Source organism: Gorilla gorilla, chromosome 13 (genome assembly GCF_029281585.2).
Source record: "Gorilla gorilla gorilla isolate KB3781 chromosome 13, NHGRI_mGorGor1-v2.1_pri, whole genome shotgun sequence".
Taxonomy (NCBI): Eukaryota; Metazoa; Chordata; class Mammalia; order Primates; family Hominidae; genus Gorilla; species Gorilla gorilla.
The window spans coordinates 58,026,521-58,054,457 of NC_073237.2; the positions used below are offsets into that span (position 1 = coordinate 58,026,521).

The 27,937-nt window shown below is 44.5% G+C and overlaps 1 protein-coding gene across 1 annotated transcript in view; it reads left to right on the forward strand.

Annotated features, from left to right (window-relative positions):
* GLDC (glycine decarboxylase) overlaps positions 1–27,937 on the forward strand; it is a 113,060-nt gene that overhangs the window by 74,969 nt on the left and 10,154 nt on the right. Inside the window, exons 16-21 of the mRNA XM_004065375.5 lie at positions 5,097–5,172; positions 11,850–11,975; positions 14,230–14,379; positions 15,758–15,870; positions 17,043–17,184; positions 19,628–19,739. Of these exons, the coding sequence (XP_004065423.4) occupies positions 5,097–5,172; positions 11,850–11,975; positions 14,230–14,379; positions 15,758–15,870; positions 17,043–17,184; positions 19,628–19,739 (719 nt within the window). The remainder of the gene's footprint in view (positions 1–5,096; positions 5,173–11,849; positions 11,976–14,229; positions 14,380–15,757; positions 15,871–17,042; positions 17,185–19,627; positions 19,740–27,937) is intronic.

The window sequence follows — 27,937 nt, forward strand, 5'->3', positions numbered from 1 at the left end:
CTTATAAATAACTTCAATGGAAACTTCACTGAAATCACACACTAAAGGTGGCCATCCGTGCACAAACTATAATGGTGTGTTAAAAACTATAAAATGATTTTCAGAATATTTAGGGAAAATTAAAACAAAAATAGATATGGTCAATCTAGATATTTAGTAATTCAAAAATATATAAATCTTAATTTCTTGGTACTATAATTTTTAAAACTTTAGAATCCACAGCGTGGTCTTTTCTTATGGCACATTTTTAGCATCTTTTGACTTATATAAAAATACAACATTCTATTTGAGAACACAAATACTGTTTTCTCCATATAATTACAATGTGATTCAGTGGGAGTTTTGGTGACTGCTGGTGTTCACCATAAATTATTACTTTAGTGCATTCCGCAGTCTTGCAAAATGGGTTTCATGTTACTTTTTGCGTATATAAAAAGCATGCAGCTACAGTGACCCATCTCCAAATATTCCAAAGCAGTCACCATCTGAGAAATTGCTTATGGTGTCTATAAAGTTAGCCACGATGTTTTTTCTCCCCGCCCCCGCCATGAGACTGAGTCTCACTCTGTGGCCCAGGCTGGAGTGCAGTGGCGCGATCTTAGATCACTGCAGCCTCCACCTCCTTGCTTTAAGCGATTCTCCTGCCTCAGCCTCCCAAGTAGCTGGGATTACAGATGCACACCACCACACCTGGCTAATTTTTGTATTTTTAGTAGAGACAGGGTTTTGCCATGTTCGCCAGGCTGGTCTCGATCTTCTAACTGCAGGTAATCCGCTCGCCTCGGCCTCCCAACGTGCTGTGATTACAGGCATGCAGGCATGAGGCACTGTGCCTGGCCTGCAACATCCATTTCTTTTTGTTTGTTTGTTTTTGTGATGGAGTCTCACTCTGATGCCCAGGCTAGAGTGCAGTGGTGCAATCTCAGCTCGCTGCAACCTCCGCCTCCCGGGTTCAAGCAATTCTCCCGCCTCAGCTCCCTGAGTACCTGGGACTACAGGTGCCCACCACCACACCCAGCTAATTTTTGTACTTTTAGTAGAGATGGGGTTTCACCATATTATCCAGGCTGGTCTCGAACTCCTGACCTTGTGATCCACCCACCTCGGCCTCCCAAAGTGCTGGGATTACAGGCGTGAGCCACCATGCCCGGCACAACATCCATTTCTAATTCTCAGTATGTTTGGCTAGGGTTCTTAGTAAAGGGAAAGATAAATTAATTTTTAAAATCTTTAAAATTTGTTTTTTCTTTGAACTCCTGTTCTAACCTTGGCAAAAGAACTTTTAGCTCTTCTGAACTATCACCCTCACCCTATCTCTGCCATGTCATCTACAAATTCTTTTTTTTTTTAAGTTTACATTGAGTGTTTCTCCTGAACTTGCACACATGTGATGATACACTGATACTGAAAGGGCCTGGGTTATAGTGATCACAATACTGTTGAATTCCATCAACTCCAACTGTTTTCACCTTGTGGGCTCTTATACCTGTTATTCAGTTGTTCTACTTTTTCTAGTCTATTGAGTTTCTTGTGGATTCTTTGTAGAATGAATCTGAGTTTTGGAAGAAGTTGTCTGCTCAATTTCCCCATTCTGCATTAAGCAGCAGCTCCTTAATCAGCCTGAGTAAATGCCATACACTGGAGGGTCTTGTTTTTCTTTTCTTCTTTTTTTTTTCTTGAGGTGGAGTCTCACTCTGTGGCCCAGGCTGGAGTGCAGTGGTGTGATCTCGGATCACTGCAACCTCCACCTCCCAGGTTCAAGTGATTCTCCCACTTCAGCCTCCCAAGTAGTCTGGATTACAGGCATGCACCACCACGCCTGGCTAATTTTTTGTATGTTTAGTAGAAACGGGGTTTCACCATGTTGGCCAGGCTGGTCTCGAACTCCTGATCTCAGGTGATCCGCCCACCTTGGCCTCCCAAAGTGTTAGGATTACAGGTGTGAGCCACCACGCCCGGCATGGAGGGCCTTGTTTTTCTAAGACAGTTTAAGCTGTGCTCACACAAACTTGGTGTTTCTGAGGCTCCCCGTTCACTGGCCAGCCCTGCAGCTCCAGACCATTCACTACTTCATTTTAAACAGATGTCAGAAAAGCACTGACCTAGCCTGTCCTCCATATATAATAGTTTGCTGATGGTTGCTTAGTCTGGGTTATGTAGATAAGCAATTATTTTTCATAAGACTTTTCTACCAACAGGTGGCACTAACAATTTGTTTTAATAATGCCCCAGTAGTAATCCTTGTGTCACATTTGAATATATCATTTGCACTTTTTGAGTTGAAACATAGCTGATTTTATAGGTGTTTAAGGCCAGAGAGAGAGAGAGAGAGAGAGAGAAATCCAGCATTTCTGATCAAGTCTTTAGCATGTTGTCTTTCTCCTACACTACTGGCTCACAGCCAGTAATCTGCCTCTTCCTTCATTCCTAGTCTACACCTTGATTGGCCTTTCAAGAAAGTCAGATGAATAGAATTCATGAGAAAAACATAGGGGTAAATATAAAATGTTTTTCTTGAGGTTCCTTACTGTAGGGGAAAGGATGACATTCATATTGATTGCCTGTGCTGGAGGAATTCAATTTTTAAAATATTTACTAAATACTTATTGCAGAACTATTACATGCAGAGTACTGTTCTATATATTCCCTGTTGAAGAATATACAGAACTCTGAGAATTAGACCCTACTTTCAGAGCTTATGCTCTAATTGAGATAAGACAGGCATACAAAGTAAATGTGAAATCGGTAATAATTTTCTATGTCCAGTACATGTATAGGATATTAATGTCAGATAAGATTGTAGAGTAAAATGCTATGATAATTTGGAGGAGGTAGAGGATTATTTCTTTAATCAATCTATCAAATATTTTTTATGTCAGTGTTCTTGGAATAGAGAATACAATTGTGAACAAGGTTGACAAGATTCTTGCCTTCAGGGAAGGCCTCTCTGAGGAAGTGACAGAGCTGGATTGGTGGCTTTAGGGAAGGCTTTGCAGAGAGTTGGAGCCAGTTGAAGAATGGGCAGGATTTGGCTGAGAAGCATTTGACCTTGATGATCTCACTACTCATCACATCTGCCCTGTGTGATGGGTACTGTTACTATCCCCCTTTTACACATCTCTCAGGCACATAGGCACAGGGAGATGAAGTTACTTGCGATGTGAGTGGTTTCCTGAAGCACGGCATATTCATTTTCTTGTCCTCAAAATGAAAAAACCTCAAATAGGCTAGGACTTGTTTTTCAGAAGCCAGGAAAACAGAAGAGCAGTCTTTGCCTTTCTTCTTGGAAGAGAGCGGAGATAGCTGCAGCTGACTCAGTGCGGGTGACGAGGAACGGGGTGACTCAGGTCTTGTAAGACAGGCTTTCTTTCTTCTTTTCTTTCTTTTTTTTTTTATTTTTTATTTTAGCTAAACCCCCCAGTTCTATCAATCAGACAAGACTTCTGCTATGAAAGAAAATCAGCATTTGCTCCCACAACTCTCCGTCCTTGGAGAGCACAGTGTGCTCAGAAGAGCAGCACTGCTTGCAAAGGGAGCCCGTAGCTCTGGGAGGCAGGCTGACTCCACACCCAAGTCTTCATCTCTCACTGTTGCCCATTTGGCATGTAGCACTCAGACCTCAGTTTCTTTGTGTGCAAAATGGGGGTGATGGCATGGAGAACATACACATTTTTTAAAATTCTTTCCTATTTTCTGTGGGTAACATTAAAAAAGTTATTTTATTTTTAAATTTTCATTTGTTTAAAGTTTAAATTTTTGCTTCTTTTTTTAGTATTTAATTTTTGCCTTCAACTTCTGCAGACATACACATTTTGAATGGGACTGATACATCTATTACTCATTTCCCTTCTCTTCCTGCACGGGGTACTGGGAACATGAAATAACAGTCTACGATTGAGTCAGCATTGCTCACCGGAATGTTAGTCATTGCATATGCCCTGAAAGTGGCGCCTTCCAGGACCGTTGAGATGAGGATGGCCAGCCCCTAACAGCCATCTGCATCCGGGGCCTGGGAGAGCCGAACCTGAGACTGCCAGGAATGGTGTCACATTAAAAGTGCCTCATTCTTTTGGGGCTGATCAGGCCCTTGACTCGATATTTGGTGATACTAAGAAATTATAGAGTGATGATTTGTTTTCACCTCATAGGTGTGCCTTCCTTAAACCTTGTTAAGATGTTGACACATTACCCATTTAAAGGAGGAAAGAAAAGGGAAAAAAAGGAAAAAACTGAAGTTCATTGTTCTAGGTGTGACAGTTGTGTTTGTAGTTATTTATTTATTTTTTGAGATGGGATCTCACTCTGTCACCCAGGTTGGAGTGCAGTGGCACCATCTCGGCTTACTGCAGTCTCCGCCTCACAGACTCAAGTGATCCTTCCATGTCAGCCTGCCCAGGAGCTGGTACTACAGATGCATGCTATCACAGGCTAATTTTTTGTACTTTTAGTGGAGACACTGTTCCGCCATGTTGCCCAGGCTGATCTCGAACTTCTGAGCTCGAATGATCTGCCCACATCGGCCTCCCAAAGTGCTAGGATTACAGGCATGAGCCATTGCACCTGGCCTGTAGTTATATTTTTAAAAACAATACTTATCTTTGAAGGCTGCATATTGACATTTGAACTGATGATAGGATGTTTGAAGTTTGCTTCAAAATATATAGTTCAGCATGAAAGTGGTTAGTGAGAAATATAATAGGAAACAAGATTGACCGTAAACCAAATTGTTACAGCTGGCTGACACACACATGGTAGTTCCTTTTGTTCTTCACTGTATTTTGGTATGGTTTTGAAATTTTTCATAATAACAAAAGGCTATTTTCAATGCGTGGTCCTGAGCAAGGGTATAGAAAGCTCCATCTTTGGGTAGGAGTGGTTGAGCTGTAGTGCACAAACTGGATGCTGTTGCTTTGATTGTTTTGATTGTTCAAGACTTTTTGACTCCAGCAGAGCTCCTTGATGAGCTTCTCTCAGCGTCTGGACAGTGACCATGTGTCACGTGCTGGTGAACCCCTGGCCAGGGCCCAGTAAATATTGAATGAGTAAATGAAAGCCAGAAGACCTAACCGTGATCCTTTTCTTCTTGTCTTTGCAAGCGGAGCCCAGGGAGAATATGCTGGACTGGCCACTATCCGAGCCTACTTAAACCAGAAGGGAGAGGGGCACAGAACGGTGAGTATGGCAGGAGGTGGCGCTTGCTCACCATGGGGCACAGAGGTCCTGGCTGTCAGGGTCCCTTCTGTGGGACACTCCCTCCAAGCCTTCTTGGAAGCAGATGAGGGAACATATAGTCAAGAAACAAATTTCTGTGAACTAGCCATTATGATCCTTGCTTCCAAGACATCCCACTTGACCATTTTGAGGAAAAACATTCAGAGATAAAAGACTTGCTCAAACCCAGAATGCAAACGTCAGCCAGTTGGCTGTGGAACTGCTCTCTAGGGAGCAGAGGGAGGAAGAGGGCAGGAATGTTGCCATTGCAAGCATCCTCTCTTTGGCTCAGCCCCGGCCCTGGGCCTGGATGAAGGGCAGAGACCATGCTTTAATTCTTCAGTAACCCCTGTTGTGCTGAAGCCCAGTTCTGGTCATAGTATGCTTAAAAAATATTTGTTGAATAAATAAATTCTCCATTAGATGATTCTCAACTTCAAGCACCAAAAAAGGCATAAAGCAGAGTTCACGGTCCTGCTTCATTGTTTGCTTTGGATATGAGAACCTGGTCTCCAGGATCCCAATCGCCTCTTGGGGACCACTGTGGGGACCAGCAGGTACTAATGGACACCACTAGCCCCCCCAGGGGCAGTGCCTGTAGCAGTGACCTAACTCAGGCCTCAGCTTGTGCCAGAGGAGGCCTGTGTTCCTGGTTCCTTCATTTTGATGGCCAGTGCTATGCTAGAGTTTGTACTGAGCTGTGGAGCAGAAGTCCTTAATAGGAGCATCGCCTAGGAGCCGAGAGCAGGGCAAAAGCATCTGCTGATACCAGAGAGTTGCAGACAAAAGGGGTAGGGTGGTGCTGGCTGGCTAAGTAAGTAGGGTGGATTGGTAGTGGCCCGATCTTAGTCCATTTCTGGTTTTATTACCACTGGAAGGTTACTTATGGCTAGTTGCCTGGAATTTGCAATAAAGAATGCTGAAAATGTTTCACTTCCCTTTCATAACAGGGGAAAAGAAGGAACATTTTTTTCCCTCCTTCCCTTGCGTAGGTCATCCTGATTCCACAGGTGTGTCTTTCCAGGCTTTCATCTTGGTTGGGGAATAGGATGTTTTTTTTTTTTTTGAGATGGAGTCTCGCCCTGTTCCCCAGGCTGGAGTGCAATGGCCCAATCTCGGCTCACTGCAACCTCTGCCTCCTGGGTTCAAGCGATTCTGGTGCCTCAGCCTCCTGAGTAGCTGGGATTACAGGCATACGCCACCACACCCAGCTAATTTTTGTATTTTTAGTAGAAACAGAGTTTCACCATGTTGATCAGGCTGGTCTCGAACTCCTGACCTCAGGTGATCCACCCCCCCAGACCTCTCAAAGTGCTGGGATTATAGGTGTGAGCCACTGCGCCCGGCCCTTTTTTTTTTTTTTTTTTTTTTTTCTCTTCATAGCTCACTGCAGCCTTGAACTCCTGGGCTCAAGGAAGCCTCCCAAAGTGCTAGGGAGACCAGGATTACAGGCATGACCCTCTGCACCTGGCCCTAGAATTCATGTCTAAAGATCTTTGAAAAACAGGCCATTCGTGAATTGAATAAATGATTAAACCCTGGTCAAGGACTGCTTGCCAGTCCAGAGAGAAGTGAAGTGGTCAACCAGACAGACACACACCCTGAAATTCCCCCACAGTTTGTTCATTTGTGGTTCTGAATTCTCAGCTTTCTAAGGAATGATTAGTTTAGAACTATAATTGCTCTTGGGACCTGAGAGTCTCGGCACTTTCGCAGAATCAGAAAGGAAACTTTGGAGCTCCAGGTGTCCAGCCAGTAAAACAACGCCAGATTCTCTCCTGTCTGTTTTTCCCTCACGGCTTCCATGTTCTGAGGTCGTCTCTGGAGTTCCTCTTCATTAGTATCTTTCACCACGAGGTGCCCAGGAGCCTGGGGATGCTGGAAAGGGGCAGCCTGTCCTGTGTGACATCTCCACCCCACTCCTCCACTGCTTGGTGGAGAGAGGCCGCAGAAAGCAGTGTTTGCAGAAAGCAGGTGACTAGCTAATGGCAAAGGGCCAGCTAAAATCCAGATTCTTTCCACGCAGTAATGCTTCCCACCCCTCGCCATTTCCCAAATTCCCCAATCTGACACCAGGAAGTAGCTGTGAATGTCCAGCAGCTGGGGACCAAACTGGAAAGGCCAAGGAGAAAGAATGAAAGGCCTTTGGGTTTGGCCTGGGCGGGGTTCTTCCGTGACTCGTGGATTCTTTCTGGTTCCTGTTCCCTCTCTTTGTGTTTTCCTGTCCTCCTTCCCTTCTCCACCCACTGTGTGTGATGTTTCTCTTGGCCCCATTGCCCATCCTGCCATCACTGAAGTGTCATGAGAGGCCATTTCACTCCGCAGGAGGGAGAGGGGCTGGGTGCTGCGCTTCAGGGAGAGGGGGAAAGGGAGAGGCAGAGAAGCCCTCCAGCCACTGAGCTGGTAGAAATACAAAGCTCATAAGCCTGGAAATGTTGGCATCCTTCTGGATCAGAAATTTTAATTAGCTCGGGCATGGTGGCTCATGCCTGTAATCCCAGCACATTGGGAGGCTGAGGCAGGCAGATCACCTAAGGTCAGGAGTTCAAGACCAGCCTGGCCAACATAGCAAAACCCTGTCTCTACTAAAAACACAAAAATTAGCCAGGCATGGTGGTGCACGCCTGTAATCCCAGCTACTGAGGAGGCTGAGGCAGGAGAATCACTTGAATCCAGGAGGCAGAGGTTGCAGTGAGCTGAGATCGCACCACTGCACTCCAGCCTGGGTAACAGAGTGAGACTCCCTCTCAAAAAAAATTTTTTTTTAATTAAAGCCAACTTTCTTAGTTAGAGAAGAAAATGATTTAGTATTCACTAATCAGGGAAGATTTTTTCACATCACTGATGTCTGAGGCAGCTGCTCCCACACAATAGATTCTAATGGAATCCAGCAAAATATATCCTTCTTTTTTGAAAGGGAGTGTGGGGAAGTCATGTGCAGGGAGTGTGGGGAAATCATGTGCTACAGAAGTGCCTGGGCTCCTGATGGGTCTTTTCTTTCAAGCTGCTTTTTGAAGTTATTTTCACATTTTCTCTTAGGTTAAATTTCAGAGGTTCCTAAAATGGAATGCCTAACTTCTTGATTTATGAGTTTACTTTGGGAGAATACAAATTTATTTAACAAACACTTATATGGCAACTACCATGTACCAGGCATGGCCTTTAACACTTTATAATTAATATTTCAATTTGTTAGTCAAATCCTGACTTACTCAGCAGACCTCCAGATCTTACGAAAAAATAAAAACTCTAAAGAAAAACAATTAAGTTTGCTCTTCAGAGTCTGAGTTTCCTATACAAAGGGAAAACATTGACCAAAGGAAACAAATTATGTTATATGTAAATCAACAAAGAAAGCTCAAAACCTGTATGGGAATATTTTTTTCTTCCCAACTGCCTGAGACAAAGTAGGGGCCTTTGGTTGTTAGATTTTACCAGTGGTAAGACATTAGTTTCCCTTGCACGGGAGATCTCCTTAACCCTTCACTCATTCAACAAGTCTAAAGATGACCTTATGCTATTCTATGCCACGCGGCACCCTGGGGAGTTTAGAAAACATGGCACCCCCCTAAATGGGCATCAATGCACCAAAAGCTGGATTTGCTTTGGATAAACCAAAACTTCAAATCTGGGTCCTGTTACTTCCATATCCCTCACAACAAAACAATTTTTTTTTCCCCCAAGAGAGACTCTCACTCTGTCACCCAGGCTGGAGTGCAATGGCATGATCTTGGCTTATGGCAACCTCCGCCTCCCGGGTTCAGGTGATTCTCATGCTTCAGCCTCCCAAGTAGCTGGGACTGTAGGCGTGCACCACCATGCCTGGCTATTTTTTGTATTTTTATTAGAGACAGGGTTTCACCATGTTGGCCAGGCTGGTCTTGAACCCGTGGCCTCAAGTGAACCGCCTGCCTCAGCCTCCCAAAGTGCTGGGATTACAGGCATGAGCAACCTCGCCCGGCCAACACTACAATTTTAAACTGAGGAAAAACTTAACATTATAAAGAATAATTAAATTCCTCTAAATCCTCATAGAAAACCAGAAATGTCTGACAGCAACATATAAATGACTGCTTCACAAAGCCACTGTGACTTCTCTTTCCATTGCTCGTTGTACCAGGATGTGTATTAGTTTCCTATGGCTGCTATGATAAATTTCTACAGGCTTAGTGGCTTAAAACAACACACATTAATTTTCTTATAGTTGCAGAGGCCAGGTGTCAGAAATTGGTTTCACTGGGCTAAAGTCAAAGTGTTAGTAGAGCTGATTCCTTCTGGGGGAGACAGGAGAATCTGTTTCCTTACCTTTCCTGGCATCTGCAGGCCTCCTGCATTCCTTGGCTCGAGCTTCCTGCTTCAGTCAGCACATGTCCCGCTCCCTCTGTGGTCCCATCTCCCTCTGCTTCCCTCTGATGAGGACACTTAAGAATATATTTAGGGCCCAGCCCAAAATCCAGAATAATTTTTCCATCTCAAGATCTTTCTTTACCTTAATCCCATCTGCAAGTCCCCCTTGCCATATAAGGAAACACCCACAGGTTCCGAGGATTAGGACAGGGATGTCTTTGGGAGCCCGTTATTCAGTGTACCACAGGGTGGTTGACGTTTTCACATGTTTGTGTTTCAACAGAACTCACCTGGTATGAATTCTTCATTTTGGCTTTCTATGAATATTTTATATTTATTTTTAATATTCCCCTTTCTCCTTCTTATCAATATTCTGCCCTGAAGGGATCCTTTCATACAACGATCCTTTTGTAGACTAGCAATACCTGTGAGAGAGGACAGTGCCTCCAGCTTGGGTCCTGAGAAATTAAAGAAAAAAATTAACTACAAAAGGGAAGCATTCAAACAAGAAAACGGATTTGAGCACAACGTGACATAACCAGTATGAGACCAACAGCCGTTCTAAAGGGACACAAACCTTCTGACAATAGAAGAGTGCAAAGTAGTTCATGTTTGCCTTTGGCTAATGTTTTCTTTTTGTACACGTTTATTTTTCTTAAGTAGACTCCTTTGCTGTTTTTGAGGAAAGAGCTGTAAGCTAAGATTTAACTTCATAGCCTATTTTCAGTAATGCCCATCCATCTCTCTGTGGGATAAAAAATAGGAGGATGATTTTCAGGGTAATCATGGCTTCTCCTTGATGCTTTTTGTTGGGGAAAACCTTGTGACTTACTTTCCCACTGGGACACATCATCAGTTCTACAAGAGCCTGTGTCCACATGGTTGTTTGGAGGAAATGAAGGATGATTTGAGTCTGAGAATTTTAGCATTGCACCTACTGTCCAGCTTCCATAAAAATTCAGTGCAGCTGTAAGCTCTAACTTAGGCTCAGCTCTTGAGGCACTTTCCCTTGATTTCCTTAACCTGAAGCAACATCCCCTTCTCCATGTTTCTGCTGCATCTCTGGACTCTAGACAGTCATTCACAGGCCACCATTGTTAGTGAGTGAGTTGTGTGAACCCAGGGTAGGGGTTGGTCATTTTTTTTTTTATCTATTTTTTTTTTTTTGAGACGGAGTCTTGCTCTGTTGCCCAGGCTGGAGTGCAATGGCGCGATCTCGGCTCGCTGCAACCTCCACCTCCCGGATTCAAGCGAATCTTTTGTCTCAGCCTCCTGAGTAGCTGGGACTACAGGCGTGCGTCACCACACCTGGCTAATTTTTGTATTTTTAATAGAGACAGCATTTCGCCATGTTGGCCAGGCTGGTCTTGAACTCCTGACCTCCACCTCCCGAAGTGTTGGGATTACAGGCGTGAGCCACCATGCACGGCCAGGTTGATCTTTTTTTTTTTTTTTTTTTAAATACGGAGTTTCACTCTTGTCACCCAGGCTGGAGTGCAATAGCGCAATCTCGGCTCACTGCAACCTACACCTCCTGGTTTCAACCAATTCTCCTGCCTCAGCCTCTCGAGTAACTGGGATTACAGACGCCTACCACCACACCCAGCTATTTTTTGTATTTTTACTAGAGACGGGGTTTCACCATGTTGGCCAGGCTGGTCTTGAACTCCTGACCTCAGGTGATCCACCCACCTCGGCCTCCCAAAGTGCTGGGATTACACGCGTGAGCCACTGCACCTGGCCGGGTTGATCATTATTAATGCTTAGTTTATGGTTCTTATAGAAACTAATAATTTATTACAGAGTAAACATCCGATAAATAATGATATAATTGGTGTATTGGTACTGGGAGGCCTTGGAATTAACGTCTGTCATTATCATCTGTCCTGGTTAAGCCAAGCAGAGCACTGAAGCTGTGATGTGGGCCCTGAGTCCTTGAGTTTAACTTCCAGTCTCATGTTCTTCTAAGGTGCTTTCTGTGTATCCTAACTGAGACAAGGTTAGAATAAGTCCAGGCCTATTTTTATTGTACTGGGATAGGGGAAGATTGTATTGATTTCCTGAGCATCTTTAGGGAACAATATTTAGGGATTCATATGGAAACTTTTTTTGGACATTGTTTTGCAATGACAAATGATTAAATTGTAGCAGATTTTAAAGCACTAGTGTTCAGCCTAAATAAAAACAGGTGGTGTCTAATTTGTGCTACAAGCATGTTGTAGTACTTTTCTGTCATTATTCATAGTCTGGTGATGATTTTGCTCTTTCTTTGCTTCCTTTCTATTCCGTAGGTTTGCCTCATTCCGAAATCAGCACATGGGACCAACCCAGCAAGTGCCCACATGGCAGGCATGAAGATTCAGCCTGTGGAGGTGGATAAATATGGGAATATCGATGCAGTTCACCTCAAGGCCATGGTACTTGTCTTCTCCTTAGCAGATGGGAGAGGCCGGGGTGGGGAGTGCTGGTGGGGATCAGGGACTTGATGGATTATGTAAATGTCTTCTCTTGCATTCTAATGAAAAGTCTGCAGTTCTTCCTTTGACCAGAGTCTACTCTACCCCTCCCATCACCAACAGGGAGAAATCCCCGTTTTCTAATTCCAGCTTGTGTAAAAAACTGAATGAATTATTCATGGTGGTAGTAAGAGTACTCCTTGCAGAACCTGCCTGCCTCTTTCTGCCCAATCTTCCCTCTCCTTCTCGCCTTCCCCACTTAATAATCAAAATGGCAGTCACACTTACACTTAATCTTCGTGTCAGGAATTGTAACACAAATGTCAACTTTGCAAATATCCATGACTGTGCCAGCCCCATCATGCTGAATTCCTTTCATCATGCAGCTTGGTTTCCACCAACCCCCACTCTCAACCTCCCAACCTCCAGGAAGAAGTTGCTTAGCAACCGTATCTGCTTCCCACCAGCGGACTGGCAGCTGCATCTTAAGCGGGAAGGAAACCAGTGGAATAGCAATGTGATTTTGATGGTGGTGTTATTAAGCATGGAGACTGCGAACTCTGTGCAGTTGCCTTCTAAAGGAAGCTGAAAATCCACAATTCTGCACCTCTCTTCGATCCACCCCTACCCTTCCATTGCTCCACAAAGCTTTTCTCCAACAAGTGTTCCAGGCCAGTAGTTGAAATTATTAAGTCCTTCCATTATAGTAATATAGGACATGACTTCCCTGGCCACCCCCATGTTCTCAAACATGCCTGCTCTGATACACTGGCCAGGAAAACACACAGGGACATGACTTTTATATATGCTTGCCTTCTGTAAAAGGAAGGAATAAAGAAGACTTTTATTTACAGAAACACTCCTTGTGGGAATTCTTTTTTTTTTTTTTTCAATTCCTGTTCTTTATCTTTTTGTTTGTTTGTTTTGAGATGGAGTCTCACCCTGTCGCCCAGGCTGGAGTGCAGTGGCACGATCTCGGCTCACTGCAACCTCCGCCTCCTGGGTTCAAGCAATTCTCCTGCCTCAGCCTCCTGATTAGCTGGGACTACAGGCGTGTGCCACCATGCCCAGCTACTTTTTGTATTTTTAGTAGAGACAGGGTTTCACCGTGTTGGCCAGGATAGTCTCAATCTCCTGACCTCGTGATCCGCCCGCCTCAGCCTCCCAAAGTGCTGAGATAACAGGCGTGAGCTACCACGCCTGGCCTCTGTTCTTTATCTTTTTAAATGACAATAGTTGTACGTAGTCATGGGGTATATAGTGATGTTTCTATACATAAAATGTATAGAGATCAGATCAGGGTAATCAGCATATCCATCATCTCAAGCATGTATCATTTCTTTGTGTTGAGGGAACGTTCAATATCCTTCTTCTAACTATTCAAAATTATATATTGTTAAATATAGTCATCCTGCAGTGGTATAGAACTCTACGACTTACTCCTCCTATCTAGCTGTAATTTGGGAATTTTAACTTCAACAGAAGGCAAGGGAAAGGAATGGATATGAGAAGATGAGCAGAGAGATTAACTATGAGAATGGACGCACCTAGAACCACAAACGTCTGAAATCATTATTGAGATGACTTGAACCAAGGGAAAACCACCTTAGAGAGTTGGGCCCAAAATGTCCAAAAATCTTGTGAATAGTCCTTTTGGTCTGGACCATAGAGACCTAGCCTGAAAGGATCTTATTATTTCTTTTTTTCTTTTTTCTTTTTTTTTTTGACGCGGAGTCTCTCTCTGTTGTCCAAGCTGGAGTGCAGTGGTGTGATCTTGGCTCACTACAACCTCCACCTCACCGGTTCAAGCAATTGTCCCTGCCTCAGCCTCCTAAGTAGCTGGGATTACAGGCACCCGCCACCATGCTCGGCTAAATCTTTGTATTTTTAGTAGAGACGGGGTTTCACCATGTTGGCCAGGCTGGTCTCGAATTCCTGACCTTAGGTGATCTGCCTGCCTCGGCCTCCCAGAGTGCCGGGATTACGGGCATGAGCCACCACACCCAGCCAGGATCTTATTATTTCTTTGGAATGATTTGTGAAGGGAGTAATGGCTGTGGTTTTTTTATTGCTGTCATTGTACTTTGAGACAGTTCCAGGGAAGTAAAGACTGAGACTTCATCTTTCTTCATCCTTTAAAATGAAAGGCGAGGATTTGGCCAAGAAAGAAACATATCCTCCCTCCATGTCCTTCTCTACCCCTTTTCTTTCACAGGTGGATAAGCACAAGGAGAACCTAGCAGCTATCATGATTACATACCCATCCACCAATGGGGTGTTTGAAGAGAACATCAGTGACGTGTGTGACCTCATCCATCGACATGGAGGACAGGTCTACCTAGACGGGGCAAATATGAATGCTCAGGTGGGAACTGAAGAGGCCCGCCCTTAGTTCCCACTGAGAAAATGGATATGTGAAAAAAAAAAAAAACAATTCTGACTTCTTGAGAGGCTTCCTGCCTGGGGGAACTCAGACCCACGACCTGACCACTGGTGGTTGTTGATCTCTCATGGCCTTGGAAAGCCACTTATCCTGGCATCAGCTTTATCAGCTGTGAAATGGGGGCTCAAAGGGCCCAATCCTGATTACTTGGGGGACAGAGGATCTATGTACTGTGAACCTCTGAAGAAATGCTGTTGGGAGCCCCTGCAGGAGAGGAGTGACACAATCTCTTTGAGACTCTTATTGGTGTTTGCTTTTTTCCTTTTTCTTTCTTTCTTTTTTTCTTTCTTTTTTTAGACGGAGTCTCACTCTGTCGCCAAGGGTGGAGTGCAGTGGTGTGATGTCTGCTCACTGCAACCTCCACCTCCTGGGTTCAAGCAATTCTCCTGCCTCAGCCTCCCGAGTAGCTGGGACTACAGGTGCATGCTGCCACAACCAGCTAATTTAAAAAAAATTTTTTTTTTTTTTTTGTATTTTAGTAGAGATGGGGTTTCACTGTGTTGCCCAGGCTGGTCTTGAACTCCTGAGCTCAGGCAATCCACCTGCCTCAACTTCCCAAAGTGCTAGGATTACAGGTGTGATCCACCATGCCCGACCTCTTTTTTTTTTCCTACCATTTTAGAGTCTTTCTTTGGTTCTCATTCATTTCACAAGTGTAATCCAGAGATTGTCTATTGGTTCTGTAGCATAAATGAATTCTGTACCTTTGGTCACCATCAAAATTAGTGCTAACACCCAAGTGGTGGGAAGGCTAGTGGGATATCATGGCTGGTATCTGGATCATCTCAGGAAAACTGCAAGCCTTGCTTTCCCTCTCTCAGTTCAGCCTCCTCCCTGGTGCCCCTGCAGCCCCTTCCATCATTGTGCCCAACGGTGCCATTTGGTAACGTGCATCATACTAAAGCCAACCATGCAGGGGAAGGTAGCGCTGCTCAGGGAAGAGTTGCCTATTTCAACAACATGGAGGTTCTGCCCTTTCTTGTGTTAGAGACACTTCTCTTCCGTTGTGGTGTGGATAATTAGGAAGAGACTGTGTATTCAAATCCATATTTTTAAATCTAAATTGGACTAAATGGTCAGTTGCTATTTCCATAGCAACCACAAGCACTCTGCCTATAGGATGCCAGGTTGTGACTACGGAACTGGGCCAGTATAGAGGACATTTCTGTGAACACCATGGATGTGGCTCTGCCTGCTTTTCCTCTGAGGGGAGAAGGCAGCACCGGCCAGCCATGGCCTTCACACTGGAGGGTGCTTCCAAGCTCTTGACTTTTGCTTTTGGCCCTTGCCTTTGTGGTAGGTGGGAATCTGTCGCCCTGGAGATTTTGGGTCTGATGTCTCGCACCTAAATCTTCACAAGACCTTCTGCATTCCCCACGGAGGAGGTGGTCCTGGCATGGGGCCCATCGGAGTGTAAGTTCTGGGCTGCTGGTTTCAGGATGGCTTTGGAGACAGAATGAAGGAGTGGCCCTAAATAGACTACTCATCCCATCAAAGTCTTCATGTGTTGAGGATACCCTCATTGGTGTAGTGCACTTGTAGGGGCTGGGGGAGGAGCAGCAAAATGGGTGCTTTTAGGGGATTTCCAAAGAAAAGCGTAATTAGATTTTATTAACCATAGCATCTGGCCTCACTGAGCTTCCAGTTGCACATAGACAGCAGGTTTATTAACAGAATAATGAATAGGGAACTTTACCTGAGCATATGTATTGTAACTGGAATATTGGCACTAGAAAGTGCCTTTCGGACTTTTGGACTTCCAAGCATTTTTTTTTCTTTTTTAAAATCAGCTAATGGTTCCATTGAAAGTGAATTAGATATAAGGTGTTGAGATAAGTAACACATAAGTAAGGAAGAAACAAACCTGGTTACTAGAAATAATTGGATGAAGCCAGAGTAGGACTGAAGGAATATTTCTTAGCTGTGGAGAACTTTTTACACTGAAATCAAATCATCTTGGGAAAATGATGATGAGAGCAGCTGTTTTCCTGAGCTGCTTCAGTCTCCCAAAAATATGCTAAAGAAGCCAGTTTTCAGAGTTGCTGGAAGCTGGGCCTTCTTACTTTTTTCTTCTTTCTTGTTTTGTTTTTGTTTTTTGTTTTTTTTTGACTACTGTTAAAGTGAGATTCATTTTGATGATGATTATTTCTAGTAAATGTGTGAGCTCCAGTGCTTCAGCTGTCAGGGAGGTGGGGAGAATGATGTTCATGTCAGCCCATGGGGCATCTTCTCATCAGCCCCTCCTATGTCCATCTTGGGAAAGTGTATAGGGGTGAGGGAATGGGGCTGGGAGTGGGAGGGAGGGACATGGAACTCCACTGTTTTATGGCTGCCTGCCTCTATCAAGCCCTCCACCACAGTTCTTGGGTGAGCCCTGGGACACTGATGGCTGGTGGACCTCCACCAGAAGAGGAAGGAAGGAAGGATCGCTTCCTGAACATCTGCCTCCCAGCAGGTGGAGAGTCCCTTCCACTGTCAGAGCTCCTCTGCTAAGAACAAGGCTTTCTGGGAGGGCCCAGAACCTTCCCATTAGATTAAACTGAATCGTTTACATTTTCTGAATTTGCACTTAAAAAAAAATACAGGAAGAAACATCTTGCCCCGTTTTTGCCCAATCATCCCATCATTTCACTAAAGCGGAATGAGGATGCCTGTCCTGTGGGAACCGTCAGTGCGGCCCCATGGGGCTCCAGTTCCATCTTGCCCATTTCCTGGGCTTATATCAAGGTGAGGCCTGGGAGTATGTGCAGGTGGGTGGGGGCGTCAGGTATGCGTGGGGACCGGATACTGCAGACTTCTTGGCTTAAAAACAAATAAATTCATGATCTGAGATGTGGTTCAAAGAATATTGCTGAGGGCCTGGGTGGAAGAAACCTTCCTGAAGAGATGAGCTAAAAATCATTTCATCTCTCCTTCATTACACTACTTCTTTTGGGTTCTCAGAGTGGGTTTAACATCAGAGAAACTGAAACATCAGATATATTTTTCCAGACACAGCTAAGTTCCATGAGTCATATGGATGTTCTGGCCGCGTCCTTTGGTTTCCTGCAGGATTTATATAGCCCCTTCCGAGTGAAAAGCAGTGCATGTACTAATTATTCCACTTTGCTGAGATCCTGCTATATATCTCACTTTGCTATATATTTCTTGGGGGGGCCAGAGGAGAAGATGAAAAATAGCGGAAATTTGCTTCTCTGGTGGTTTCCCAGAGCTCTTTGGCCTTTAGGGTTTGTGGCGCTGTGCTCTCTGCATAATTAGTCAGAGTACAGGCTTCCTTCCTTTGTCTTACTCCAAATAACACCAGGGCCAGAGCTGATTTTCTACAGTTCTTGTTCACACTGCCCTGCCCACCTCCTGGACTGACAAGACTGTGAATAAGAATACTTGTTTGGCTGCTAATTAAAGCAGTCTCCCCAAAGCAGTGCCCCTCTTTAAAGGAAGGCGGGCTCCCACTGAAACAAAACCCCCAAAACGCAGCTATGCCAATCATTCCAGAGGACTCTGTGGAGCTGACTGTTTATTTCTGGAACAGCATGGCATTTATGATTCTTCACGAAAAGTTTCTTGGAAGCCGGAACAATTCTGTACCTCAGACACTAACACTTGCTTTTAAAAATGATACTCAAGTTGTTTTGCAAACAACACAAGCAATCAGAATAAAGGTCTGCTTCTTTGTAAGCAGAATCAAATTCCACTTCCCTTTTGTTCTCTGGGTTCTGTAAATCTGGGTTATTTGTATGAACATATTTGGGTTGGAGATGACTTCCCACATATAGGAAATAAATGCCCCAAGGTTGGTTTGGCTACATGCCTGGAACACCAGCTGGTGCCTCAGTTTAAAAACTAAATAAATAAAGTAGGGTTTAAGCTGCCCCCTCTGGCCTTGGGCCTTCTCTTATTTCAGGCTGTTATTACTTATCCCCTGGACTCTAGCTTTAGCTGCTTCTCTCCCTGCTGCAATTCCACAGGCGCACCTACAGGACTGCTAGACTCACCCTAGGCACCCACATGTCTCTCGTGGCTTCCTGTTGCTTTACCTGGTTCTCACTAGCCTGCACGAAATCCTTAGGGGATTCTTTCAGAATGCACATGCCTAGGCCCCATTCCAAGGAGAACCAAATTGAGCACATGTAGGGTTGGACTTAAGCTGTCTGCATTTTAAAAAAATCCCCCCATGAGACATAGGTTGAGAGCCAGCGGTTGGCTGGACAGAGTCGAAGTCCTTCCTAGAGAAGTTTTGGGCTTAAAAATGGAGTCACAATTCACCTTGCCCTACATCCACTCCCAGATGACAGTCATGTGCCCTCCCCTTCCACGCCTTCATTTCTGCCATTCTTCTCACCTGGTATACCTTCTCCTTTGTCTTTCCCTATCCAAATTCTACTTATTTCTAAGTTCCTAGCCAAGTTCTGGCTCTTAATCTAGGAACCCTTCTTTGACCAGCCTGGAGCAATGTGGCCCCTTTTTACTTTGGACCCCCTTAATGATACCAATGTACTACTGTTGTTTTATTTGGTGCTCTCTCATTCTCTTTACATTAGTTATGTATTTAATATATATGCCAACTCCATCACATGTGAGGTACTCTGGGAAGAAAGTAGGCCATAAGAATTGGTGCAGTCTTGATTTGAAGCTCTTTGCAGTGATGACGTGTATCCCTTATGATCACAGGGACTCTTAACTACCAGGACAAGATTGAGCAGTTTTTAAACATAAGCAGCCTCTACTAGGGAAAATGGGAAAATAAACTACACAAAATTGCTTCCGTGGAGATATTGGCCCAGATCCCATCGGATTCCTGGCAATTATCAAGACCTCTCAAATTCATAGTAAACAAAATAAAAATCACAAAACACGTGTAATTTAAGAACAATTCTTTTCTCTCTTTAGATAACACAGTAGTCAGTAGTCAGCTTGCCCTGTTGTAGGCTTTGCTACTACAATAAAGAACGTAAAGCTACTATTAAAAGAAGAAAACAAAAATGTATTACAGGCTTAGAGGGATCTGACAGATGTCCTTGTTGGAATTTTCCACTCATCTTTACTCCAGAGTCATGGTGGGCTGCCTTCCTTTGTGGGTGGAATTTATCTGGGGGTGTCTTTTGGTTGGTGTCTTCACATTCGTGTTTGCCTGTTCAATGGCTAATGGCTCTTTTTCCGTCTGTTGCAGATGATGGGAGGCAAGGGTCTTAAACAGGCCACGGAAACTGCGATATTAAATGCCAACTACATGGCCAAGCGATTAGAAAAACACTACAGAATTCTTTTCAGGGGTGCAAGAGGCAAGTATCAACTTTTTCTATCATTACTTTGGTTTTTTTTCTTGGCCAAACTAAGTTTGACCTAGATGCGCTTTTCTGACATGGGCAAGAGACTTCTATTTCTTAGCACGTATCAGAAAATAGTGTAGAGTTCTTAGAAATAACTCGGGTTTATTTTATTTTATTTTATTTTGTTATTTTTGAGATAGAGTCTTGCTCTGTCACCCAGGCTGGAGTCCAGTGGCAGGATCTTGGCTCACTGCAACTTCTGCCTCCCGGGTTCAAGCGATTCTTCTGCCTCAGCCTGCAGAAGTAGCTGGGACTACACGTGTGCACCACCACGCCCGGCTAATTTTTATATTTTTAGTAGAGACAGGGTTTCACCATATTGGCCAGGCTGGTCTCGAACTCCTGACCTCAGGTGATCCACCTGCCTCAGCCTCCCAAAGTGCTGGGATTACAGGCGTGAGCCACCACGCCCAGCCATAACACCACTTTAGTTAACTGTTTAGGGGCGTTACTATATGCAGGTTTCTCCTAGGCTCCTAGTCTACACAGCAGCCCAGGTCAATAAAGATTCCACAACACTGAAATGTGTACATAAATACCATGAGCTAATTATTTACAAAGTGCTATGATATGCCTTGAAAGAGTAGAGTAACTCAGACTGGGTAGAGGCAGGATAGAATGGTTGACAGCGCCTTCTTGCTGGAGCCATTTGAGATGGGCCTGGAAGCCAGCGTAGCCGATGACAGCCTGAGTAAGCAGAGACACAGGAGCAAACCAGAGAAAAGAAAGCTGTCTGGTCTGAGTGAAGGATGGCATAGGGGAGAGGGAGCAAATGACAATGAGGCTGGAAATGTAGCGTGGGGCCTTGAAGGTCTTGGAAGGCTCTGGACTTCACCCTTGAGCTGGACAATAGCCATTAAAGGTTTTTGAGCAGGGGAGGGTAGGGATTCATGAAGAGACTGTTAAAATCATTAAGACAGCAGCAAGGGGGAAATATGCTTTAGAGGTAGCAAGGGGCTGGGGTGGTGGCTCACACCTGCAATCCTGTAATCACACCTGTGATTGAAGGTTAGCTAGCCTCTAGGGCTTACAATAGAGGGAATAATAGGCAGGGGAACAAAGTCACCCTGGAAGTGTTGGGAGGGAACTAAAAACCAGGCATCCTTTTACACATTGGGCTGTGGGCTCAGGACCTAAAAGCTGAGTCCTGGAAGTGGTGAGGCCCCAGGAAAGAGTATTGAAGGTGAGAAGCCAGAACAAAACGCCTCAAGTAGATGGCTACATTAAGAGGGAGGCAGAAGTCGGGTGCCTGGTGAGGGGCACTCCACAGCTGAGGCAGCTTTAGAACCCTGGCAGTGCTTGGCACAGTGCCTCTCCCTCAACACCCCTGCCTGGCCCTCCTGCTGCCGTGTGGCTCCACCTCCTCCCTGCAGCCTCCACTCCCTCCTCTTGCCCACCCCTGACCCCACCCCGGAGCAGCTGCTCTCCCACTTGGTATTGTCTGGCTCTGTCCATCTGACTCCAGGGTCCAGGAGAGGGTGGAGGTTGCGCCTGCTTTGTTTCTCTGGCAGTCAACAGACAAATGCACGTGATGACGCATAAAAAGGAGAGACACTGTAAAGAGCGGGTGGCTGATTTAATCTTACTTAAGTTTATTTAGATTTTTTCTACTTTTACTGAGGTATGATTGACATCTGATTTTAAATTATGAGTCTTAAAAGGAACCTTTGTCTATAACAATTAGGAAGCCTTTGGTAGCCTTTGAAAGTAGTTTGGGCACAATGGTGAGGCAGACGCTGGATGTTTGAAATGGGCTGAGATGTGGATGGAGGTCGGGAAGGAGAGGGGAGAAGGATTCCATGTTTGCAGGTAGTGAAGGAGGAGGGGGCTGCTTCAGTAGGATGTAGTTATATTTTCTTTTTAACTATGAAAACAACATGATTTTAAGCTGTGAGAAGGGACAGCGAAGATACCTTTGAGAGAAAAACAGATGGGGGAACAAATTCACCCTGGAAGGGAAAGGCTGGAACTGAGAACCAGGTACAAGTCCTTGCTATGGGCCCAGAGTAAGAGCAGGACAGAGACCAGGACCTGGAGCTTAGATCACAGAGACAGACGTCAGGAACCAGCCCACCCGCCTGCACCTGGGCAACAGCAACAAAGCGCTTATGGGATCTTGGTTTCTCTGGTCCAGGTGGAATGTACCTCTATAGCTGTGATCTTTAATTTAATGGCTGGTCTTACCTTATAAATCAGTATCCAAAGGGGTGGTTCCACAGTTTGAAAAAGAATAGGACCAAATAACCAGAAGTGCTGGTTAAAATGCTCCCCAGAGAGCAGAAAACACAGTTGTGGGCAACATGTCTCTAAGCAACACAATAAAATGCTTCTGTGAAGTGGGTACTAAAGAAGTGACAAGAGCTACTAATTAATTCAAATCTAGCTTAGCTCCTGCTCTGTGAAATGTATCCTGCTTGTGTATTGGCTTTAAGGAATAGCTTCAATATTTATTTTGTCAGATTATATAATGTATATATTCTCAACATGGACATTTTGGAAAATAATAAAGCATGACAAAGAAAATGTAAATGGTCCATGGTTCCATCAATCAGTTATAGCCATTACTAATATTTTCTGTATTTCTTCTCCTCTTTGTTTGTACAATTGATCATACTACAGATAGTTTTATTAGTTTGTTGTCCAGGCTGAAGTGCAGTGGTGCCATGGCAACTCATTGCAGTCTTCAGCTCCTGGGCTCAAGTGATCCTCCTAACTCATCCTCCCAAGTAGCTGGGAACACAGGCATACACCCGCCACACCTGGCTAATTTATTTATATATATTTTTGTAGAGACGGGGTCTTGCTCTGTTGCCCAGGTTGGTCTTGAACTCCTCTGCTCTAGTGATCCTCCCACCTCGGCCTCCCAAAGTGCTGGGATTATGGTTGTGAGCCACTGCACCCGGCCTACAAATACAGTTTTTAGCCTATTTTTTAACTGTATATTATGAGCATTTTCCCCTGTCACTAAATATTCTTTGAAAGTGGCACTGTCAATTCCAATGTGTAGATGTGCCATGATTTAACCAATTGTATAGTTTTTCTTTCCTTTGTTTGCATTTATTACAATGTGGCAGTGAGTATCCTTTGCTGGAAATTTTAAAGAATTTTGCCTGATAATTTCCTTTCGAGAGAGTCATAGAAAAAAATTATTATCTCAGAGGATATAAATGCAGTGAAGCTTTTGACATGCATGGCTTCAATTTTTTTCCCAGAGACTTTGTGCCAATTTATCTCACAGTGATAACATATGAGAGTGGCCATCACACGGGGGCCTAGTGAGGACTGAGAACTAGACAGAAGAACAAGAAAACAATGTATCATGGCCGATTTGATAGGTGAAAATGACCTTATTGTTTTAGTATATGTAGCCAATGCACTCAATGTTTCCCTAGTTCTTAGTGCCAGCCTTGTCCATCCAGGGTAACTGTGTTCCCCCATCTGTTCTGTCTACTTCATTCTCCTTCACAGCTGACTCTCTGATTTCACAGCTTAAAATCATGTTGTTTCCATATCTTAAAAAGATATATAACTGCATCCTATTGGTTTTTTCCCTAATTGCTTATTTGTTCATATTTTAAACTTCCTCACATTTAATTTTATTTAGTAGCAGCCGGGTGTGTTGGTTCACACCTGTAATCCAAGCACTTTCGAAGGCTGAGGCGGGTTGTCTAAAAGTATGACACTTACATTTAATATATAGTACCTAATAATAATGATAAAGACTATGCTGCTGGTTTATGTATTTACTACATAATGCTTTTTATCATTATTATTATTATTTTTGAGGCAGAGTCTCGCTTGGTCGCTCAGGTGGGAGTGCAGTGGTGTGATGTTGGCTCACTGCAACCTCCGCCTCCCAGGTTCAAGCAATTCTCCTGCCTCAGCTTCCCCAGTAGCTGGGACTACAGGCGTTCATCACCACGCTTGGCTGATTTTTGTATTTTTAGTAGAGACAGGGTTTCACCATGTTGCCCGGGCTGGTCTCAAACTCCTGACCTCAGGTGATCCTCCCACCTTGGCCTCCCCAAATGCTGGGATTACAGGCGTGAGCCACTGCGTCTGGCCCCCATCATTATTTTAGAGTGTATTCCTTCTACTGTAAAAAAAAAAAAATGTTAACTGTAAAACAGCTTCAGGGCGGTCCTTCAGGAGGTATTCCAGAAGAAGGCATTGTCATCACAGGAGATAGCAGCTCCGTGTGTGTTACTGTCCCTGAACACCTTCCAGAGGACAAGATATCGGAGGTGGGGCTGGGTGCTGTGGCTCATGCCTGCAATCCTAGCAGTTTGGGAGGCCAAGCCGTGAGGGTTGCTTGAGCCCAGGAGTCTGAGACCAGCCTGGGAAATATCATGGGACCTGTCTCTTCAAAAGAAAAAAAGAAAAAATTAACCACCATGGTGGTGCACACCTGTAGTCCCAGCTACTTGGAAGGTTGAGGCAGGAGGATTGCTTGAGCCTGGGAAGTTGAGGCTGCAGTGAGTTGTAATGGTGCCACTGCACTCCAGCCTGCGTGACAGAGTGAGACACTGTCTCAAAAAAAAAAGATGTGGAGGTGGAAGACAGTGATATTGAGCATCCTGAATCTGTAGGCCTAGACAAAGGTGTGTGTTTGTGTCTTAGTTTTTAACAAAAAAGTTTAAAAAGTAAAAAGAAATTAAATATAGAAGAAAGCATATAGAATAAGGATATCGAGAAAGAAAATATTTTTATACAGCTGTACAATGTATTTGTGTTTAAAGTGTTATTACAAAAGAGTCAGAAAGTTTTAAAAAATTTAGTTTATAAAGTAAAAAAGTTACAGTACGCCGGGCATGGTGGCTCACGCCTATAATCCCAGCACTTTGGGAGGCTGAGGCGGGCAGATCACTTGAACTCAGGAGTTCGAGACCAGCCAGGCCAACATGGTGAAACCCCGTCTCTACTAAAAATACAAAAATTAGCCAGGCATGGTGGCGGGCACCTGTAATCCCAGCTACTCGGGAGGCTGAGGCATAATAATCGCTTGAACCCAGGAATAGGAAGCTGCAGTGAGCCGAGATTGCGCCACTGCACTCCAGCCTGGGCAACAGATTGAGACTCTGTCTCAAAAATGAAAAAGTTACAGTAAGCTAAGGTTAATTTATTATTGAAGAAAAAAGTTTTTTTAAATAAATTAATATAGCCTAAGTGTACAGCGTTCACAAAGTCTATGGTAGTATACAGGAATGTCCTAGACCTTCCCGTTCACTCACCACTCACTCACTGACTCATCCAGAGCAACTTCATTCCTGCAAGCTCCATTCATGGTAAGTGCCCTACACAGATGTACCATTTTTTATGTTTTATGTCGTATTTTTGCTCTGTCTTTTCTATGTTGAGATATGTTTAGATACACAGATTCGGACCATTGTGTTACAATTGCCTACAGTATTCAGTGCAGTAGGAGCAAGAGGCTGTACCATGTAGCCTAGGTATATATAGTAGACTTTACCAACTAGTTTATGTAAGTACACCATGCTGTTTGCACAATGACAAAGTCATCTCACAATGCACTTCTCAGAACGTATTCCCTTCATTAAGTGATGCATGACTGTATTCTGCTAGAATGAGGAAAGAAAGGAATTACCTCAGGTAAGATGATACTTTTTTTTTCTTCTTTTTTTTGAGACAGTTTCACTTTTGTTGCCCAGGCTGGATTGCAATGGCGCAATCTCAGCTCACCTCAACCTCTGCCTCCCGGGTTCAAGCGATTCTTCCACCTCAGCCTCCTGAGTAGCTGGGATTACAGGCATGCACCACCATGCCTGGCTAACTTTGTATTTTTAGTAGAGACAGTGTTTCTCCTTGTTGGTCAGGCTGGTCTCAAACTACCGACCTCAGGTGATCCGCCCACCTTGGCCTCACAAAGTGCTGGGATTACAGGTGTGAGCCATTGCCCCGGCAAGATGATACATTTTAACGGAAGAATTGCAAAAATCCACAGCTGTCTACTTTTGTAGGAGGCAAAGGTTTGATCTGAATGGAGTTCCCATTAGTAGGAGGAGATGACTTTGTTAGTATACCAATGTTTTCTTTATGTTTTAATTTCTTATATGCCTATCCTTTTTTTTTTTTTTTTTTTTGAGACAGAGTCTTGCTCTGTCACCCAGGCTAGAGTCCAGTGGTGCAATCTCGGCTCACTGCAACCCCCGCCTCCCCGGCTCAAGCAATTCTCCTGCCTCAGCCTCCCACTATGATTACAGGTGCCCGCCACCGCACTCGGCTGATTTTTGTATTTTCAGTATAGACGAGGTTTCGCCATGTTGGCCAGGCTTATCTTGAAATCTTGACCTCAGGTCATCTGCCTTTTTTTTTCTTTTTCCATCAGACAAACAGCAACTTTGCCTGCAAATACCTGTCCCTGCGGAGGTTTCCAGGTGGCCCTTGCTGTATGGGTGGGCAGGGGCCTCAGGGGCTGGGCCCTCATATCCTTGGCTCACAAGTGACCCTGCTCAGTCCCAATTACCTGACCTCATTCTCAGGGAAACCTCATTCTCACTTGAACTACAGGGAAACAGCCAGGAGGTTTGATTCTGTTAGTCATGTTCTGTGGATTTCAGCTAAAAGCCTTGACCAAGCATTGATTGCCCAGCAGAGCTTTCCAGAGTAGTTACCCAGTGAGTTCATTTATTCCTCAGCAGCCACCTTGAGGATGGGGGATAAGTAAGGTCTGGTACCTTCTCTCAAGGAGGGTTTTACAAAGCCCTATTTTTTCACAGCACACTCCCATATTGTTCTTACCCTCAGAAGACAATCAACATATGGGGGCGGTGGTTCCCACTTAGATAGCCACCCAACGTTTACCTTGCTTTTCCTTCATCCCACCCCCTCCTGTCCTCCTTGCCCCTTTCACGTGGTACCTTCTCAGCTATAGTCACTGTTAGGTCCAGCAGAAACACCTACTCTGTTAACACGAAAAGTTGGTGCTGAGTGGTTTATTCAGTTTCCACTTGATATCGCCCCAACATTGCCCTATAGCAGGTTTGTGTGTCCTAAAAGCTGCAAAGAACATCTTAGGATCTGGCTTCTGACAGCCACCAAGTTGAAATTTCATCCCTTTCAGGGCTCACATAGAGATGGAGAGAGATGCTGGAATTCCACTGCAGTTTCTATTTGAACGCAATAGAGTATGGATTTAGAAAATAACATCTGAACCTCATTTAGAAAATGGAGCTCTTCCTAAACCTCTTGGCTATGGTGGGGGCCTCTTCAGATGGCACTGTAGTATTAGCAGTACTGTGTTGGGCTTGGCTTGATGGTGCCTTTCAGCTATTACTGAACTTCTGCTTGGAAGACTCTCCTCTTGCGCTGCCAGCAAGAGTGCCTCCTCCCCCACTGTGTCCCTCCCCTCCTCCCCTCCCTGCTGTCTGGTGTCATTCCGAGCAGTGAGCTTCCATTAGCCTTCGTCCTCCAATCATTGTCACAATCAGGGCATTTTGTTTTGTTTAAGAGATGGTCTTACTTTATTACCCACGCTGGAGTACAGTCACATTATCATAGCTCATTGCAGCCTCAACCTCCTGGGATCAAGCGATTCTCCCACCTCAGCCTCCCAAGTAGCTGGAACTACAGATGTCTGCCACACACCTGGCTAATTTTTAAATATTTTGTAGGATAGGCTCTTGCTTTGTTGCCCAGGCTGGTCTCCAACTCCCAAGCTCAAGCAATCCTCAGCTGAGCATTTAAGAGTCCTGGTATTAATAGTTGATAAAAACTTAGTCTAATGATTTTCCCCTTGAACATTCCACTTACTATTCTGTTTCAGCATTTTTTTTCCTATGTTTACCTACCCATGAATAGGATTTTCTACCTCTTTTTTTTTTTTTTTTTTTTTTTGAGAAAAGGTCTCACTCCGTCACCCAGGCTGGAATGCGGTGATGTGATCTCGGCTCACTGCAGCCTTGACCTCCTGGGCTCAAATGATTCTCCCACCTCAGCCTTACACGTAGCTGGTACTACAGGCAGGCACAACTGCACCTAGCTAATTTTTTGTTTTTTTTGTAGAAACAAGCTCTCACTATGCTGCCCAGGCTGGTCCCAAACTCCTGAGCTCAAGCGATCTTCCTGCCTCGGTCTCCTGAAATGCTGGGATTACAAGTGTGAGCTACCATGCCCGGCTGAATTTTCTGCTT